Consider the following 20431-nt stretch of genomic DNA (forward strand, 5'->3'; position numbering starts at 1 on the left):
CTCTGGACAGTCTGAGTAGGGTCGAGCACTCTCTTTCTTCCCTAGCTTTCTCTGTAAAGATTTTGTTTGTGAGTCTTCTGAGTGGGGCTCAACAGTGTAAGTCATTGTTCTGTCTACCCTGGCCCTGGCAGCCTTACTTCTGTTTTCTCCACACTCTGCCACACCAATTCCTTGTCTGTCTTCTTCATTTGCCCTCTCCAGCTGGGCCAGGCTAGGCCACTCCAGCTGCCCATTCTGGAGGCATCTGTTTAGTAAACAGACTTCAGGTGAGACCCCAGGCAGGCAGGTTGGGCTGGGCCAGAGCTCAGCTTCTAGGCCAGGAGCAAAGGGGCCAGGGTGGAGGTAGGGGCAGCCCAGGGCTTGGTACTTTCTGGAAGCTTATCTGTCTGTCTGTGTCTTGACCTCCCTGGGAGCACAGGGAGAGGAGCAGTGTAGGCTGGCCTGAGTTTGGACATCTTTTGGGGCTGAAGTTATGTGTGTGGGCTGTTTACTGCCAACAAACTTCTGGACTCGCCAAAGGTTTCATTCTCTCCAGGAGCAAGGAACACTCTCAAATTGCTCCCTGGGCAGACAAGAGGGGCCACTTAGTCCCTCCAACACCCGGGTTCATCTGTTGCCGGACATCACTGTCTGGAGGCAGGAGGGCAGAGGGCCAGGTGGGTTCATTGGCAGATGGAAGCCCAGTATGGAGGTCGCTGCTTCTGTGCATAGTAGCTTCAGGGTGACAGAGGCAAAGATACTCTCACTTCCACCTGGCCCCTTTTCTTGGAGGCCCCGTCTTGTAATGGAGTGACCACATCTCCAGGCAATTTTAGATGTTTCTACTCCTAGGCCCACTGAAGCGGAGGCTACCTTGGGAACATGCCTTGTATTTTTTCCCTTTGGTGTTGAGGATGGAACCCAGGGCCTCATTCATACTAGGCAAGTGCTTTACACTTGAGCTATAGCCCCAACCAGTGATTTTATTTTCATAGGAGATTGGAGGCCTGGGTCAGTAGGTAGAGTTGCCAGCCAATGAGTGAAAGCATCAGGTACCGAATTTGAGGCCCAGTCTCAAACCTAAAAGAAAAGAAGCGGGCTGGGGATATGGCCTAGTGGCAAGAGTGCTTGCCTCGTATACATGAGGCCCTGGGTTCAATTCCCCAGCACCACATATACAGAAAATGGACAGAAGTGGTGCTGTGGCTCAAGTGGCAGAGTGCTAGCCTTGAGCAAAAAGAAGCCAGGGACAGTGCTCAGGCCCTGAGTCCAAGCCCCAGGACTGGCCAAAAAACCAAACCAAACCAAAACAAAACCCCACAAAACAAAACAAAACAAAGAAAAGAATCATGGATTCAGGGAGCCAGCTATGGTTTCTTTTCCGGGGGACTGTGGAATGGGGAGGAGGGGGCTGGTGCCCTTCATTGTAGGCCATTCTGCCTTGTCTCTCCTGTCCTTGGCTCCTTACTGCTCCCTGCAGTGGCAGAGCTGTGGCCCTCCACAAGTCAGAGTGCAGTAATGGGCTCCAGATTCTGCACATCACCATCAGGTCTCGCAATTAGGCCATCCGGGGACCTTCCCTCCACCGTCCATTGTGTCACATCCAGGCTGCTTGGTTCATATCTGCATGTAGACCTGGAAATGGCCACTGCTGGATGAAGGCCCTGTCTCTCAGCTGCTGGACTAGTTCCTGTTAGTGGCAGGGCTGACATCTGAGACCAGCGCTTTCTTGTGACTCTGCCCTTCCTTGCACTGCCCCATAGTGCACAAGCCGGCAGCTCCGGCCTGCAGCCCGGCAACACAGGACTGTTCTGAGCTGTGTCCCAATGGGCTCAGAGGACTCTGTCTGCCATATGTTTCGGCATTTGTGTGGTGGCTATTCTTGGAAAAGTGGGAGAAAGCGGCAGAACCAGGAACCTGTGATTTTGGGAGTTAACCTTGTGGCTCTAATCTCCCTAAATCCCCTCTATCTGCACCTGGGTTCTGTACATCCTCTTTCCTTTTCTTTTGGCTGTGAGGATCCAGTTCCATTGTTTTCACTCATTCAGTAAATAACTGCTGGGGCCAGGGCCTGCTGGGAGCCAAGACCTGAAGGTAACCAGACCCAAGCAGCCTGCCGCCCTCAGCCCTCAGCGCTCTCGGCCCAGTGGGAAACTAGACACACAGAACCGTGCATGAAGCAGACACAAAACTGTGTCCCAGGCGCTGGGAAGGCCCAGTCCTTTCCTTCATCCCCAGCCTCCAATCATAGTAATAAAAGTGGTGACTTTTAACTGTTATTACTGAGGGCTTCCCATGCCTGTGTGAGCTTTAGAATGTTATCTGGGTTTTGTTTTGTTTTGTTTTTGTGCTGGTACTGGGCTCGAACTCAGGGCTTTACACTCTCACTTGGGCTTTTGTCACTCAAAGCCGGCACTGTACCACACCTCCACTTTCAGGATTTTTTGCTAGTTAAATCATAAGGTAAGAGTCTCTTGGAAATGTCTCCCTGGGCTAGCTTTGAACCTTGATCCTCTCAGTTCTTAGCCTCTTGAGTAGCTAGGATTACAGGCATGAGCCTGGCACCTGGCTTATTGTTTTGTTTTGTTATGATTTGTTTTGTTTTGTGCTACTAGGAATTGAGCCCTGAGCCTGGTACATGCTAGGCAAGTGCTCTACCACTTAAACCATACTCATAGAACGCCATCTTGACTTTCTCATTGATGTTTCCAAAAATTATTGATGTACATACTATTGTAATATTATGTTCATTTTACAGATAAAGACACCGAGATAGAACAGTATCAAGTCACTTCCTCAAGGTTGTTCATGTGTAACAGAGGAACCAAAATTAGAACTCAGAGGCTGTGTTCTGCCCCATAATCTCAGCACGTCCGCAGCAGAGCTTGTTGGTCAGAGGTTAACATGTGGCAGGAATCACCATAACTGCTTTCTTTTTTCCCCTGCTTCTTATTTATTTTTCTCACCCTCTTCTTCTTGCTTATATCCAGGTCTGAACTCAGTATCTCTCTTTTTTTTTTTTAAATAAGGTTTTTTATTGTGTTTTTTTTTAGTTTAATTCTTTTTTTTTTTTTTTTTTTTTTTTTGCCAGTCCTGGGCCTTGGACTCAGGGCCTGAGCACTGTCCCTGGCTTGGCCTCTTTTTGCTCAAGGCTAACACTCTGCCACTTGAGCCACAACGCCACTTCTGACCATTTTCTACATATGTGGTGCTGGGGAATCGAACCCAGGGCTTCATGTATACAAGGCAAGCACTCTTGCCACTAGGCCATATCCCTAGCCTGAACTCAGTATCTTGAACTTGCTGGGCTGCCACTCTACCACTCGAGCTGTGCCTCTAGCTCAACTTTTTTTTTCTGGTTAATTGGGGATGAGGTCTCTAGGGCTTTTCTGCCTGGAGTGGCTTTGAACCATGATCCTCCAGATCCCAGCCACCTGGTGCCCACACCAGCTGCTTTGTTGTCAGTTGTGTGAGGCAGCCCTGAGCTGCCTGGGCAAGCCTTTGCCTACCTCAGCCTTACAGCCCTGGCGCCAGAGGGCTGCAATTGGGAGGCAGTTAGTTATCTGAGGAACAGTATTTCCTTGGCTCTCTGGCGCAGCCTTGCATCTAATCAGCCTGTCCTGTCTCTGTAGGATTAGTCAGCACCTCTGAACTAGCAGTCCTGCTGAGGACAGTTCCTCAGTCTCAACCTCAGCTTGTCCCCATCCTCCCACCCTTAGCTACCACAGCACTTTTTCCTGCTTCTGTGTTCTTTTTGTGCTGGTTGGACTTTGGAGGGGGGCCCTTAGGGCTGAAATTACAACACAGGTGTGGCTGACACACCAGGTTTAGTACCCAACAGGGTCTGGGTGTGGCCACAGGGAGACAGTCACACAATGTCCCAGGAGAAGAATAAGAAAAGATGCATCTTAGGGCCTGGTATGTCAGCTACCCATGTGTAATTCCAGCTACTCTGGAGGTAGAGATCAGGAAGACACTGTTTCCAAGCCAGCTAGGCACAAGTCAATGAGACTCAACCTTAATAAGCAATCTGAATATGGTGGATGTGCCTTTCATTCCAGCTAAGTAGGCAGTATAGGTAAGAGGATCACATGCCAAGGGTGATCCAAGCAAAAAGCTCTAGACACTGCCTAAAAACATAACTTTATAAAGCAAGCCAGGCACTGATGACTCATGCCTGTAATCCTAGCTATTCAGGAAGCTGTGGCCTGGACGATTTCAGTTCAAAGCCAGCTGGGGCAGAAATAGTCATCTAGACTCCATTCCCAAAATAATCAGCAAAAATCAGGGCTGATAGTATGGCTCAAGTGGTAGACCACAGCTGAGCAAGCAAGCCAAGCAAGCTTGAGGCCCCAGGTCCAAGCCTTAGTACTTCCCCCATCCCCCCCCCCCGCAAAAAAAATAAACCCATAAAAACAAAAAGCACCAGGGGCGCATACCTGTAACCCTAGCTACTCAGGGCTCTGAGATCTGAGGATCCCAGTTCAAAGTCAATCTGGGAAGGAGAGTCCATGTGACTCTTATTTCTATGTCACCATCAAAAAAAACAGAAGTGGAGCTGTGGATCAAGTGCTAGAGCACTAACCTTGAGCACAAAAGCTCAGGGACAGTGCCCAAGCCCTGAGTTCCAAGTCCCAGGATCAGTCCTCCCCAAAATTAAAATAAATAAGCTGAGCTCCAATGGCTCACACCTGTAATCCTAGCTATGCAGGAGGCTGAGATCTGAGGATCATGGTTTCAAGCCATTCTGGGCAGGAAAGTCAGTGAAACTCTTTTTTTTTTTTGGCCAGTCCTGGGCCTTGGGCTCAGGGCCTGAGCACTGTCCCTGGCTTCTTTTTGCTCAAGGCTAGCACTCTGCCACCTGAGCCACAGCGCCCCTTCTGGCTGTTTTCCATATATGTGGTGCTGGGGAATCGAACCGAGAGCTTCATGTGTAGGAGGCAAGCACTCTTGCCACTAGGCCATATTCCCAGCCCCAGACTACTGAGTAATTCTCTCTCTCTCTCTTTTTTTTTTTTTGCCAGTCCTGGGTCTTGGACTCAGGGCCTGAGCACTGTCCCTGGCTTCTTTTTGCTCAAGGCTAGCACTCTGTATCTGTAGCAGTATCTGTAGCAGTTGTAGCTATGAAGATATCAGGGGAGAAGATGGCACATGGCCTGTTTTTGTGAGATGGCAAGGCCACTCAGCCTCCCCAGGCTGAAGGTATAGAGCCAGGCATCATGGGGAGACCAGCTTGTCCTTCCCAAGTGGCCTACAGTCTGCTTCCATGCTTGCTGCAGTGTTAGTAGAGACAGAGCTTCTGAGAAGGCTCTAGACTGTCTAGGGCTCCCAAAACTTTGCTAGATTCCAAGGTTTGCTGTCACAGTATAGGATACTTTAGAATAGGAACCCTAACCAGGCCTTCACAGGTACACTTCCTTTCTTCCTTTATTTTCTTGGCTCAAATTCAGGGTCTGAGCACTGTCCCTGAGTTCTTTTGCTCAAGGCTAGCTCTCTACTACTTTGAGCCACAGCTCCACTTCCTGTTTTCTGGTGGTTACTTGGAGATGAGTCTTATGGACTTTCCTGCCCAGACAGCTTTGAACCATGATCCTTAGATCTCAGCCTCTGGAGTAGCTAGGATTACATGCGTGATCATGCCAACAGCACCTGGCGAGTACAACTTTCTTTATTGGATTCTCTAAATGGTCTTTGGTGTCTGTGGAAGTCGAGAACTCCTAGATTATTTCACCAGAGGGCTTGGGTCAAATAGACATCCAGGCTTGCTGTGGATTATTGGAACCTTAAGGGCCCCAGAGCCAGCTCTGGTATTTCCAGTGGGCTAACAGAACATGAACCTGCCCCTCTGATCTTTGGGAAAGCCTGCCATGTTCTTTTCCTTTAAATTCACAGAGAATGTCACCAATGGCACAGTGGGAGGCACCACAGAGACAGAACATGAGGTGAGCTGGGTGAACGGGTGGCTCAGCTGCAAGGCCCAGGAAGAGATTCTAAATTTGGCCTTCACCGTGGGCTCCTTCCTGCTCAGTGCCATCACCTTGCCCCTGGGCATCATCATGGACAAGTATGGTCCACGGAAACTCAGGCTGCTGGGCAGGTCAGTGTGGGCTCCCTGGGGCCAGAGGGTGGGCCGGTGGAGGAGTCCGTGGGTTGCATTTCCTGCCACATTCCCAACCTGCAATTACAAATTATATGTATACTTATCCTTCTTTCCTTCCTTCCTTCCTTCCTTCCTTCCTTCCTTCCTTCCTTCCTTCCTTCCTTCCTTCCTTCCTTCCTTTTTTCTTCCTTCTGTGGTTCTAGGAATTGAACTCAGTACCTTGCATATTAGGCAAATATTCTACCACTGAGCTATACTGGAACCTGCATATGTGTTTTTCCATGCTTTAGAATACATATACAAAATATAAGGGGTGGGGCTGGGAATGTGGCCTAGTGGTAGAGTGCTTGCCTAGCATACATGAAGCCCTGGGTTTGATTCCTCAGCACCACAGAAAAACCCGGAAGTGGCGCTGTGGCTCAAGTGGTAGAGTGTTTGAGCAAAAAGAAGCCAAGGACAGTGCTCAGGCTCTGAGTTCAAGCCCCCAGGAATGGCAAAAAAAATTATATATATACATACATATGGAGGAAGGGTGTGTCTAAGAGGTGCTGTATACAAGACACTAGATTCATTGAAGTATGAAAAAAAGTAAAAACTAAATAATCAATTAATTAAAATAAATGAGACTGGGGCTGGGGATATGGCCTAGTGGCAAGAGTGCCTGCCTCAGATACACGAGGCCCTAGGTTCGATTCCCCAGCACCACATATACAGAAAACGGCCAGAAGCGGCGCTGTGGCTCAAGTGGCAGAGTGCTAGCCTTGAGTGGGAAGAAGCCAGGGACAGTGTCCAGGCCCTGAGTCCAAGGCCCAGGACTGGCAAAAAAAATAAAAATAAAAATAAAAAAATAAAATAAATGAGACTTAAAAACTATAAAATAGGGTAGCCAGGCACTTGTGGCTTATGCCTGTAATCCTAGATAGGAAAGCTGAGATCTGAGGATTGCAGTTTGAAGCTGTTCCCCCCAACCCCCCAGCCAGATAGCAAAATCCATGAGATTCTTTTTTGTTGTTATTGTTGCTTTTGCTGGTCCCGAGGCCTGAATTCAGCCTGGGCACTGTCCCTGAGCTCCTTTTGCTCAAGACTAGCATTCTGTTATTTGTGGTTGGGGCTTTTTGGTTTTTTTTAACTGTATTTTTGTGTGTGTGTGTGTGTGTGTGTGTGTGTGTGTGTGTGTGTGTGTGTGTGTGTTTTCTTTTTTGGTACTGGGGATCGAACCCAGGATGTTGCACTTGCTAGGCAAGCGCTTTGCCACTGAGCTACATCCCAGCCCCATTCTGTTATTTGTGATACAGCGTCACTTCCAGCCTTTTCTGTGATTTAATTGGAGGTAAGAATCTCACAGAGCCAGGCTGGCTTTGAACCATGATGCTCAGATATCAGCCTCTTGAGTAGCTATGACTACAGGCATGAGCCTCCAGCAGCTGGTTCCATGGGACTTGTATCTCCAATTATCCACCAAAAAACTTTGTAAGTGGAGGTGTGGCACAGTAGTAGAGTGCTAGCCTTGAGCAAAAGAAGCTTAGGGACAGTGCATTCAAGCCTCAGAACTGGCAAAAAAAAAAAAAAAAGACTACACAATAATGACAATAATGCAATAATAAATAATGTGCTATCTCTGCTTGGTTCTAGTGCATGCTTTGCTGTCTCCTGCTTGCTGATTGCATATGGAGCAAGTAACCCAAACTGTGAGTACACCTTTGCTCTGCTCCTTCCTCAGGGACCAGGGAGGGATAGCCCAGAGGTGCTTCCTGGCTACCTGCTCTTAGATACTGTACCCATAGTCCTTGCCTGGAGGGGACAGCTGTTAGGCCTCCATTCTCAGTTACTTATCTCAAATGAGTGGTCAGGTACAAGAGTAATCCACTCCAAGAAGAAGTTTCTTGGGGTGATTTACTCTCTGGAACTCTCAGAGTCTATGAAGCCCCTGTCTTCTCACCAGGTCACCAAAGACCATGGCAACTGCACCAATAGTAACTAGAGAGATGAGCTCTAGAAACCAGGCCACTTGCAGGATGTGGTGCTTTGTATGTACAGAAACTGTGAGCTGAGCCTTCAAGGGTGCCCAGGCCTGCACTTTAAGGATGGCTTAGGCTTGCTGCTAGTGGTGCACATCTGTAATCCTGGCTACTCAGGAAGCTGAGATCTAAGGATGTCAGTTTGAAGCCATCTGGGTGGAAAAGTCCATGAGGCTTTTATCTCTAATTAACCAGCAAAAAGCTGGAAGTGAAGTTATGGCTCAAATGGTACAGCACCAGCCTTGAGTGAAAAAGCCAAGTGAGTAAATAAGGACCAGAACTAAGCCCCAGTACAAACAAGAACAGAATAACAACAATAAAAAGATACTTCAGAAGTGACTTGGTCCCTATCCTGTTCAGATCCCTCTGTTGTTTCAAGGACTTTCAGAATGAATATCAAAGTAGGATCTGCATTTTGCCAAAATATTCACCATGCTCATCCCCAGTTTTTTAGGAATCTAGGTCTGTGTTGTCATTGAGAGTATTGTGGGTCTCTTGCTTGCTGCTAGGTCAGTGGAGAAAGCAGGATGAGTGTGTGCTCTTTGTAAGAGCTCAAGCTAGCAGGACAGTGTCAGGCACTAACCCTCTACACAGTTTATCCTCTGTTCAACCTGCATCTGTTGGGAACCTGTTCCATGGGGGGGGGGGGCAGGCCCTGGCCTCCCCAAAGATTATCTATGGTTCCTTGCTTATGACTCTATTCCTTACAGCTCTCTCTGTGCTCATCTTCATCGCCCTGGCTCTGAATGGCTTTGGTGGAATGTGCATGACATTCACCTCATTAACAGTAAGTATTGATGGACTGCTTATCTATCTATCTATCTGTCTATCTATCTATCTATCTATCTATCTATCTATCTATCTATCTATCTATCTGCCAGTACTGAGGCTTGCGTTCGCATTTGGCTTTTTCACTTAAGCCTGGCATTCTACTACCTGAGCCACACATCTGCTTTCAAATATTGAATGTTCTGGTGTTTTTATTTTTTCCCAAAAAGATCTTACAAGGCACCCGTGGCTCATGCCTGTAATCTTAGCTACTCAAGAGGCTAAGTAGTGAGATCTGAGGATGGTTCAAAGTCAGCCTGGGCAGAAAAGTCCATTAGACTCTTATCTCATAAACTACTCAGAAAAAGTCAAAAGTGTTACTATAGCTCAAGTGGTACAGTTCTAGCCTTGAGCAAAAGAAGCTCAAGGACAGCATACAGGCCTTGAGTTTAAGCCCCATGACCAGGAGGAAGGGAGGGAGGGAGAGAGAGAGAGAGAGAGAGAGAAAGAAAGAATCTCAAGTTCAGTAATCTGCTTGTGAACTTGAGACCGCTTTTGTTGGTTTCTACTTCCTCACTTTCTTTTTTCTTTTTCTTTTTTTTTTTTTTTTGCCAGTCCTGGGGCTTGGACTCAGGGCCTGAGCACTGTCCCTGGCTTCTTCCCGCTCAAGGCTAGCACTCTGCCACTTGAGCCACAGCGCCGCTTCTGGCCGTTTTCTGTATATGTGGTGCTGGGGAATCGAACCTAGGGCCTCGTGTATCCGAGGCAGGCACTCTTGCCACTAGGCTATATCCCCAGCCCTACTTCCTCACTTTCTATTCATCCACATTGCGTGGATGTCCCAAGCAAGGCCTACAGGCACAGTGACCGCAGCAAAGCTGGTCATGGTCTTGAGCGACAGGGAACTGCTCTCAGGCTGACTTCTGGCCTTGACTTTGGCACTGGGAGAGCTACTAACTAGCCATGTAGTTAGGGAAGAAAAAAGGCCACTGCCTGCCCTCCCCCATTTCTTCTTCTCATTTTCTATGGCTGCTGTCACCAGGATCTCTAGGAGTTCTGGCTAACAGGTAAAACCCCAAAGCAAACCTCCCTGAAATCTCCCCAGCCCTTACCTCTGCCTTTCCCAGACCTGAATGAAAAACTCAGAGGAGCACCTGTTTCTCTCTTCTTGGCTTTTTTCAATGCCAGAGCACGAGCAACCTCCAGAAGGGAGAGGAATTGTATCTGCATGAGGCCAAGCACCCCTTTCTTGGGAGGACAGGGTGCCAAAACATAGGCTTCTCTTTGAGATGGAAATGGGAGCTGAAGGAAGGAACAGGTTGAAAGAAGAAAGTCAAAGAAGGAACAAAAGGGAGCTCTCTGTGGCCTTACCTGCTTGGGCAAGGGCACCATTCAGAGCTGCTTTTCTGAGGCTTTTCTGTTCAACAGAGAAATCTCATATGCCTCAGTTTCCCTGTGAGAGAGGTTTTAAGATACAACACCTACTGTTACTATTTGTAGTGTAGTGCACCGTGGTTTCTGATTTCCCTCTCTGCCAGTGAGTCAGGAGTCATGCTGTTGAGAGGCCCTTGTTTTGTTCTGAGAGAGTTCTGGGGACTTGTGGTTCTTTGGTGAGGAGCTTGAAGAGGTGCTGGCATCCCTGTGACCCACCCTGTGGCTGTGAGCCAGAGGCCAGGTCCAGTGCTTTCTCTGTTCCCCCTTCTGTGCTTTACTGTGCTGGTTTTGTCCTGGTAAAGAGGATTAAGTGTCTGGGCCTAGGTCCATGGACATGGAAAGAACATTGCAGTCCATGTTTGGTGAGCTCAGGCAGTGTGTGTGGTGTTCTGGGTGTGAGTGTCTGTAGGGTGTGTGACACACACAGATGACTTGGTTACTTTGCCTCTGCTTGCACCTGGAAGATTTACTTTGTACTCTTTAGGGCTTATTGAGTTCTTTGTTTGGAGTCAAAGTCTCATTCTATAGCCCAGGTTGGATCTGAACTTGCCATGTGGCCCAGGCTAGCCTGAAACTCTTTTTGTAATAGTTATTATTATTATTATTATTATTATTATTATTATTATTATTATTATTTTGGTCAGTCCTGGTCCTTGAACACAGGACCTGAGCACTGTCCCTGGCTTCTTTTTGCTCAAGGATAGCACTCTACCACTTGAGCCACAGAGCCACTTCGGGCCTTTTCTATATATGTGGTGCTGAGGAATCGAACCCAGGGCCTCATGTATATGAGGCGAGCACTCTTGCCATTAGGCCATATTCCCAGCTGAAACTCTTGATTCCCCCAACCTCCACCTCCTGAGTACTAGTTATAGGCATTACCATTCTCAACTCTTTTTTTGTGTGTGTGTGTGCCAGTCCCAGGGCTTGAATTCAAGGCCTACCTGCCCTCCCTGAGCTTCTTTTGCTCAAGGCTAGTGTTCTACCACTTGAGCCACAGCTCCACTTCCAGCTTTTTTTGGTAGTTAATTGGAGACCAGAGTTTCACAGACTTTCTTACCTGGGCTGGCTTCAAAACGCAAACCTCAGATCTCAGCCTCTTGAATATTTGAGATTACAGGTGCGAGCTTCCAGTGCCCAGCCATTCTTGACTTAAAAAAAAAAAAAAAGCAAAAACTTTTTAACCAGTTACATTAAATAACAAAAACAAACAAAACTCCTCGTACCCTCCCCCAACTCCTGCCAGGAAAAAAAAAAAAAAAAACAACTCAAACTACTACAACCTCTCAGAGGAAAAGAAATGTGGAAACTGTGGGAAATATGTTCACGCTGTCAGAAGTACACAAATTCCATTAGATTGTGTAAATTGTGAAACAGGAGTCGTGGTTCTGTTTGTTCTTGGACAGTGTAAAAACCACCATTCCTTTCATCAAGATGAAAAATAAAAACTTGGCATCCCTCGAATTGATTTAGTCCCACTGGATCTCTGTTATGGCAAGTCTGAATTTCAGGGATAAAAGAACAAGATGGTCCAGGGACTTGAGTTTAAGCTCCAAAGTGTAGAACAATGCTTTGTCATAATAAAGTAGAAGATAAATAGGAGTGGGTACACTCAGTAGCTGAATGTGTGCCCAGCATACCTGAGGCCCTGGGTTCAATCCCTGGCACCACACATACATGCACACACACACACACACACACACACACACACACACACACTTTTTATTCTGACATTCAACATTTCAGAAATGTGAATTATAGACTGCAAAAATCTTTTTTTTTTTGGCCTGTTCCTAGGTCTCGAACTGTGGGCTTGGGCGCTGTCCCTGACCATTTTTTTTTTTTTTTTTGCCAGTCCTTGGGCTTGAACTCAGGGCCTCGGCACTGTTCCTGAGCTTCTTTTTCTCAAGGCTAGCACTCTACCACTTGAGCCACAGGGCCACTTCTGGCCTTTTCTGTTTATGTGGTACTGAGGAATCAAAACTAGGGCTTCATGCTTGGTAAACAAACACTCCACCACTAAACCACATTCCCAGCCTGAGCTCCTTTTTGCTCAAGGCTATTGCTCTGCCACTTGAGCCACAGCACCACTTCTGGCTTTTTCTGTGATTAACTAGAGATAAGAATCTCATGGATTTTCCTGCCCAGGCTGGCTTTGAACCATGATCCTCAGATCTCAGAGTAGCTAGAAGTACAAATATGAACCATCAGCACGTGGTGACAGTAAAAATCTTAACATCTACTTTCATTTGTTTTGGAGTGTGTGTGTGTGTGTGTGTGTGTGTGTGTGTGTACATACATATACATATATAGTCATCATCAGCATTACTTTAAATCTGTTCCTACCATTGTTATTCCTTTGAAAAAACTCTTACAATTTGTTCTTCCACAAATCTTTTGTTTTTCCTGTCAGTACTTACAGATCTGCCTTCTTATTTTAAAGTCTAGAGATCTCTCTCATTATTAAACCATTCCATATTATTCTATAATAGTGATGTAACATAATTTATTCAACCAGTCTCCTACTAATGCACATTTGGGTTAGTTCCCAAGATTTCCGAATTACAAATGCTGCCTAAAAGAACATCCCTGAACATGTATTTTTGTAAAATAAATTCCTGGAAGTGGAATTTCATGGCCACAGAATTAGCATGTTTTAAAATTTAATATGTGCTATCAAATGGTTTTCTAGAAGGGTTCTCCTCTGGTACTGCCCAGCATGACTGAAAGGGCCTTTTTCTCCATCTCCTTCTAAGACAGTATCATTGATCTTTTAAACCTTAGCCAGTCTGACATGGTTAAAAAAAAATATGTAGGATGATTTTTTAAATTTCTTGAGTTATCAGTGAGATGGAGAGTCCTTTTACCTCTTTATTTGTCATTTGTATCTCCTGTGAATTGCTTCTTTGTAACACTTGTCTATTTTATTTTTCTGCTTTGTAAGAGCTCTTCCAAACACAAAGAAACCAGGTCTGTTTCCGAGTAAGGGATCTTACCAGAGGGTTTTTAGACCTCTGCATGGCCTAGCCCATGAATAGGCTTCAGCAGGGCTGCATACCTTCTTGAAATTATTTGCCAGCAAAACGGGCATCATTTGCCTGCGGGGGTACCCAATGCTTTCTTCTCCCTCTGAGGTACTGAGTGAAGGCTAACACCACTGCTTCAAACATCCCCTGAGCTCCTAGCTGAACACAGGCAGGTGAGAAGCTGTCCAGGCTAGACAGAGAATGGGCAGAAAACCCTCCAGATCATGGCACAAATCCTTTGGTTGCCACAGGTCTGTAAGAGAGAGGCCACTGGTTGGCCCTCTAAGGTCTCCATTCTTGGATTCAGATCTGGGGATCAACAAACTGCAGCCCACCCCCTCAGGCCAAACCCAGACCTCTGCCTGTTTTTGTAAACAAAGTTCTGCACACGTGCCTATTTGCGCACGTGTTGTCTACAGCTGCTTGCATGCCTCAGAGGCAGTGGTGACACAGACCATATGTCCCGCAAAGCCTGAACTGTTTACTGTCCAGCCCTTTATGGAGAAAGTTTGCCAGCCTTTGATCCAGGCTCAAAGAAACTGCTAAGTGACTATTCCCTGACTAAGGACAGGGACTGACACCACCCCTCCCTCTCCCAGTTGCAGAGGCCAGCTCCCTAAGCACTTTTGACATCATCCCCACCCCTACCCACAAAGTGCTGGGATCTCCTTGGAAATTCCCCAGTCCCATGTGACAATCTCATGAGAACAGACCCCCAAAGGGAGAATAGGGAGCAGGTCAGCGAGGACAAGCTGGAGCTCTTGGGCAATGCTCTGGCTGGCTGAGGCTTCTGCTGAGCAGTGCTGAATCTCCTTCTGACACAGCCCAGGCCTTTAAAAAGCAGAACCGGCTGCCACAGCTCCCAGAGATGCCACATTACAGCACAATGGCACTTTCTGTTTGTCTCCCGCCCATGTTCTCATTTTAGGGACAAAGGAGCCTTTAGGGTTGCCTTCAGGAACTTCCTAAACAAAATCTCCTGCTTTTGGGGGGGACAAAATAAATAACTGCTTTTGGGCTATGGATAATTGCTCCTGATAACCTGAGAATGCAGGTGCATTCCCATGGAAACCCTAATTTAGGAACTTTCTGAGTCTCAAAGGGTTTTGTGTGGCATGAACTATAGTCTAAATAAAGACAACCGGAGGTCATTGCTCCCATTGGTGGGAAGGGGGTCTTCAAGTTGGCAAAGTTCCTTTTTCTTATAGTCCAGGAAGAGATGGCCCACAGCCCCCTGCCCCCCCAGGAGGTCTGTACTTGGTTGATTCTCTCCTCTGGAATGGAGGCTCAGCAGACACCCACCCCCCAACCAACAGCTAAGGCTGGCAGCTCAGTTCCCTGAAGCATCAGGCCTCGGTCTGTGTGTGGCATCCTGGAGGGAGGGTTGCCAGGGCTAGTCCTCCCACCTCACCCCCGACATCTGGTCAGCACACTGGTGTGTTTGCTCAGTGCCTTGCGATTGTGCAGCCCTTTAACTCGCTTCATCAGCTGGAGCACAAACACCAGCCGGCGCCCAAAGATGCCGCCACCCTACAATCCAAGGCCTGGGTTGCTTAGAGATGGGAGGAGATGTAGCCAAAATTGTGAACCTATCTTTTCCACTTCATTACCCTGACCCCTGTCAGTGTGGGTGGGATGGGGGGGTTCTGGGTTGAAACCTTCACAGAAGTGGGGTTACAAATGTTGCTAGCTAGCAACATTCTCCTGCTGCCACCCCCCCTCCCCCCGGAAATATTTCTCTCTGGGTTTTTCCCATTTGATTTCATCAAGCCTGACTTTAAACCCAAGGTTGAAATGATCCCATGAGAGGTGGAGTGGAGTGTAAAGAAAACAGAATAAACAGAGTTGGCCAAAGCCCTGAGGGAAGGGCAGGGTTGGTAGCCCTCCTGCCCCTGGTCATTGATTCTACCATCAGGGAAGGTGGCTGTACTGGGCTTCTGCCCCCTTTGGAGAACCCAGGGCCAGGTGGTCAGGGCCCTCCAGGCCCAGAGTCTATTTGGCCTCTAAGCTTCCTTGTTTCTGGCCATGTCTTGGGACCCCAGAGCAATCAGCTGAGTACCATTGGTTTGGGAAAGCTTCACCCATCAGAAGTTTTGCCTCGTGAATTTGCTCCAGCATGTGACCTGGGCCGGGGTGGACAGAAAGTGCATTAGGGTCATTGCAGGGCTGAGGCTGGCAGGTGGGGAGGGAGGTGGCTAGAGGAAAACGTTCCCCCGCTCTGCCCCTTTAGCAGTGAAGCGTAAAGGTGACCACAAGGACCTTCTCCTGGGTACTGTGTGCTCAGAGGCCCCTGGTTTGTTTGCATTAGGGAGCGGGCCAGCTTTGCTGAGTCTGCTTGTCTAGACTGGTACCTGGATCCTGGCCTCTACAGGCTGTATGGAACATTAGGTGTGTCCACCAACCACTTGATAACAAAGCTCCCCTCTGCCAGGGGGCTGAGGACTAGAACACCAGCCCCTAGTCACTCGCTGCTTGGCACCCAAGCCTACCCAGGATGTGTGTGGCCTCTCTCTGAGGGCCACATTGTGCCTCAGGGCTAGTGGACTTGGAAAGCCATAGCTTTGGAAAAAATTAGTGCCAGATACTACATCATGATCTTCAGTCCCTAATTGTCACCAACCCACAGCCTGCCCTGCAGGCTCCTGGAGAGAGAGGCATCTTAGAGTCCTCCAAGGAGGATAGTTCACTCTGTGACCCAGGGCCTTGGCCTCTGGGAACTCTTGTCCAGTGGTGGTGCTCAGTGACCAGGATCCCAGGGGAGGGGCTGCCTACAGCTGCTGTTTTCCCCTCTGGGAAGGTCACACAGCCACACAGCCAGTGTTTATGGCAAAGCTGATGGGGCTTCCCTGGATGGGGGTGGGGGGGTTCCACATGGAGACCCAGCAGCCTGGGTCCAGCAGAGCAGAAGCAGCTGAGTGGTTGTAACAAGAACCTAAAAGCCAGGAGAGAGGCCTGTGTTTCCCTCCTGTGAGTGAGCTTGTGAGTCAGGAAACAGCCTCTGCCGAGTGTTTCCCCTGGCATCGGCATTGAGCATGGCTCCAGCTTCCTACTTGGCAGCAGTGCTGGAATCTCCTCTTCACCCGGCCTTTGCGCCTGTCCTGGGGCACCCAGAGCAGTCAGTATCCAGCCAGTATGCCATCAGCACAGCTCCCGAGCAGCCATAGGTGCAGCCCAGGGCAGGCAGAGGCAGGAGAAGAGAGTGATCCGGCAGGGATGGGCAGACCAGTGAGGGAGGAGACCCCTTCACCGAAGAAAAACAAGGGTGAGTCCGCAGGCGAATATGCACATCGCTCTGGCGTGGCCCTGGACCGTGGAGAGGTCGGCCAAGGAAGACCGAGGAGGGGAGGGGAGCGCAGAGGAGGATGGTCTAAAAGAAGTATCTGAGGGGATGTAGGAAATCTCCAGTGGGCAGGAGTCAGATCACTTGCCAAAGAAGGAAGATATAAAAGGCAGGGGAGTAGGGGAGGCTGCCTTGGGCCCAAACTAAACTGTGTAGCAGATCTGGCCATGTGAAACGCCCTAAGGCTGTGTAGCCTGGTAGCTATGCCCGCCCTCTGGCCAGTTTTGAGTCCAGAATTTGACCTTCACCAACTAGAAAGGGGGCCCTGAACTGTTAATTTTTTGAGCCTGTTAAGTGAGAATAATAATTGATACTTAACACAATACTTTTGAGGATCTTCAAGATAATATAGAGTAATAAAAGCAGTTGCTACTGAAACCAGGCACCCGTGGCCTCTGCCTATAATCCTAGCTACATTGAGAGGCTGAGATTGGTCTGTCATCCATCTGTATGGCAGGCTGAGGCTCTTGGTTCCATGCCGGCAGGGGCAATAAAGTTCACAAGACTCCATCTCAATGGGAGAAGCTGGGTGTGGTTGTCTTAGTTAAGACTGGAAACCTAGCTTCAATCCAAGTGTACAGAAAAGGCCAGAGGCTTGGCCCAGGTGATAGAACACCTGCTTAGCAAGTGTGAGGCCCATGAACAAAAACAAAACAAAAACAAAAACAGTTGCTATTATTGTGTGTATTATTACTTAGTGGTAAGGAAATTTCATCAAATTGCTCCTGGGCATAGCCAATGAGATAAAAGTTCCCTGGCAGGAAGATAGCTTTAGAAGGAAGGGGAGAGGCAGCCTAAGAGACTTAAATTAGTGTTACCATTTAGAAAAGTAATTTGTGCCCACAGAGAAGCCTGCCTCCCCCTGTAGTTATTCATTTGTGACCACACATTGATTATTATCAGGATGTTTATGCTTTGGGTTTCATCACTCAAGGTCAACCTTAAAATTCTTCTCAGAGCAACTTCATCTGTTACAAACATTTGGTAATCCCTAAAAGGTGCAAAAACATTTGGCTACCTATTTTAAAACTTCTGGCTGGGCATGGTAGTTCATGCCTGTAATCTCAGCCCTCAGAAGGGTGTGGGGAGGAAGACTGAGAATTTGAGGTTAGCCTGGGTTTCAAACCAGCCTTGGCCTATATATCAAGACTCTGTTTGAAGAAGATCTAAACAATAACAACAAAAGAAGCCCTTTTTTTTTTTTTGCCAGTCCTTGGCCTTGGACTCAGGGCCTGAGCACTGTCCCTGGCTTCTTCCTGCTCAAGGCTAGCACTCTGCCACCTGAGCCACAGCACCCCTTCTGGCCATTTTCCATATATGTGGTGCTGGGAAATCGAACCAAGAGCTTCACGTGTAGGAGGCAAGCACTCTTGCCACTAGGCCATATTCCCAGCCCCAAGAAGCCCTTCTTTTAATTGAAAGAAATGTGGTATCAGAAGTAAAATGACAAACTAGGAAAATATGTTTGCAGTATATGGACAAACTGTAAATGTCTTAAATATATGAAGAGCCTTTACAGCTGAGCAAAATGGCACAAACCCGTAGTGTCAGTTACCTGGGCTTGAAGCAGGAGAACTGCTTGAACCCAAGAGTTGAAGGCCAGCCTGGAAAACCTAGTGAGAACCCCTCCTAAAAAATCCTCCTCCCAAAAAATCAATAAAAGGATAAATAAGGAATATAAATAATTGACCTTTTTCTGGTACTGTGGTTTGAACTCAGAGCCTCATTCCTTCACTCTGCTTCTCAGCTGGCATGTTACCCACTAAAGTGCTTCCAGTTCAGCATTTGTGTGTGTGTGTGTGTGTGTGTGTGTGTGAGAGAGAGAGAGAGAGAGAGAGACAGAGACAGAGACAGAGACAGAGACAGAGACAGAGACAGAGACAGAGACAGAGACAGACAGAGACAGAGAGTACTGAGGCTTGAGCTCAGGGCTTTGGCAGTACCCAGGCTCAGTTTCTCAAGGCTAGCACTCTACTTAAGCCACAACTCTACATCTGACTTTTTGGTGTTTAATTGGAGATAAGAGTTTCATGGACGTTCCTGCCTGGGCTGGCTTCAAACATCAATCCACAGATCTCAGCCTCCTGAGTAGCTAGGATTTCAGATGTGAGCCACTGGTACCCAATGCCTTCCCCCTCCCCCATGCTGAGATTTGAACCTAGGACACTTACTTCCCATCTGTATCTGAAGCCAGAAAATGGGGTTTAAAAGGATAATGGAAGGAGAGGAGAAGGGAGGGGGAAAAAAAAGGATAGCAGGTACTGGTGGCTCACATCTGTAATCCCATCTATTCAGAAGACTGAGGTCTGAAAGGCAAAAAAGCTCAGGGACAGAACACCTAGATTCTGAGTTTAAATCCCAGGACAGATGGGCAGGGAAGGGGGGTAGATATTGGCAAAGTAGGGAATGTTGAAAACAACAACACAACATTGGGGTGGCTTCAGGGCAACATGTACTGGTACCATACTGCTCTTGGGGTATTGGTATTAATTTTCTGGAATGTTGGGTACATACAGGGAAATGGTAACATAGCTGTGTGAAAGTTATTACTTAAGGATTTTTTTTACTGCCAAACAGTTGTGCATAAAGGGTTTAATTGTAACATTTCCATATATGGATACAATGTATCCTATCAACTTTACTCCATTATTCTCCTTTTTTGTTTGTTTATTTTACTCTACTCTTGCTTTATTTATACTTTGTTTCAAGTGTTTTATAACAGAGGTACTTAATTTTTTTTGCCAGTCCTGGGGCTTGAACTCAGGGCACTGTCCCTGAGCTCCTTTTGCTCAAGACTAGCACTCTACCACTTGAGCCACCTCGCCACTTCCAGCTTTTTCTGTTTATGTGGTACTGAGGAATTGAACCCAGGGCTTCATGCATGCTAGGCAAGCACTCTACCACTAAGCCACATTCCCAGCCCTTAAAACTTTTTTTAAGTGAAAAACATTGTGTGTGTGTGTGTCTTTCTATGTAATCCAGGCTGTCCTGAACTCATCATCGTCCTGCCTCAACCTCCAGAGAATTCACTGCTTTTTTTCTAAATCAGGAGAAAGTTCATAATTTAAAATACAAGATGTAGGTGTTGGCAGAAAGTAAGGCTATGTGCAGTTCTAGGAATGGCAGGCCAAAATAACTTGTTGGGGAGAAAAATTTTCTTGGTCTTGATAAGAATGTTCCAGACAGGGAGAAGCTGGTCAGCAGGAGGAACAATTAGAAAGCCTCTCGCTTGGGCCAGACCTAGGGGATGGTGTCACTCATGAACAGGTGAAAAATCAGCCTGGTTTTCCTTGTCCTGGGTGTATAGCCAGAAGACCTCAGATGAGGGCAGGGCTATGTGCTTGCCTCAGGCCTGGTTCTGTTGGCTTCCAGCCTTGAGTTTGTAATCCTCCTGTCTGAGAAAGAAAATGGCCTTACTGGACTATTTTACTGCTTTTCTGGACTATTTTCCAGATCTATTGAAAGTTTCTGTCTTCAGTTGATTTTCCTTGGGGGAAATTCACCTTACTGGTACTGTGTACCAGGAGGTTTATTTATTTATTTATTTTATCTTTATTTATTTCTTTATCGATTGTCAGTCCTGGGCCTTGGACTCAGGGCCTGAGCACTGTCCCTGGCTTCTTTTTGCTCAAGGCTAGCACTCTGCCACTTGAGCCACAGCGCCTTTTCTGGCCATTTTCTATATACGTGGTGCTGGGGAATCAAACCCAGGGCTTCATGTATATGAGGCAAGCTCTCTTGCCACAGGCCATATTCCCAGCCCCAT

At 47.4% G+C, this 20431-nt stretch overlaps 1 protein-coding gene across 2 annotated transcripts in view; it reads left to right on the top strand.

Annotated features, from left to right (window-relative positions):
• Slc43a2 (solute carrier family 43 member 2) overlaps nucleotides 1-20431 on the top strand; it is a 44254-nt gene that overhangs the window by 5943 nt on the left and 17880 nt on the right. For both annotated transcript variants that reach the window (XM_048367184.1, XM_048367183.1), the window contains exons 3-5: nucleotides 5872-6076; nucleotides 7712-7767; nucleotides 8808-8884. In XM_048367184.1, coding sequence (XP_048223141.1) covers nucleotides 5872-6076; nucleotides 7712-7767; nucleotides 8808-8884 — 338 coding nt within the window. The remainder of the gene's footprint in view (nucleotides 1-5871; nucleotides 6077-7711; nucleotides 7768-8807; nucleotides 8885-20431) is intronic.

The sequence above is a fragment of the Perognathus longimembris genome, chromosome 17, assembly GCF_023159225.1.
Source record: "Perognathus longimembris pacificus isolate PPM17 chromosome 17, ASM2315922v1, whole genome shotgun sequence".
In the NCBI taxonomy this organism is placed as follows: domain Eukaryota; kingdom Metazoa; phylum Chordata; class Mammalia; order Rodentia; family Heteromyidae; genus Perognathus; species Perognathus longimembris.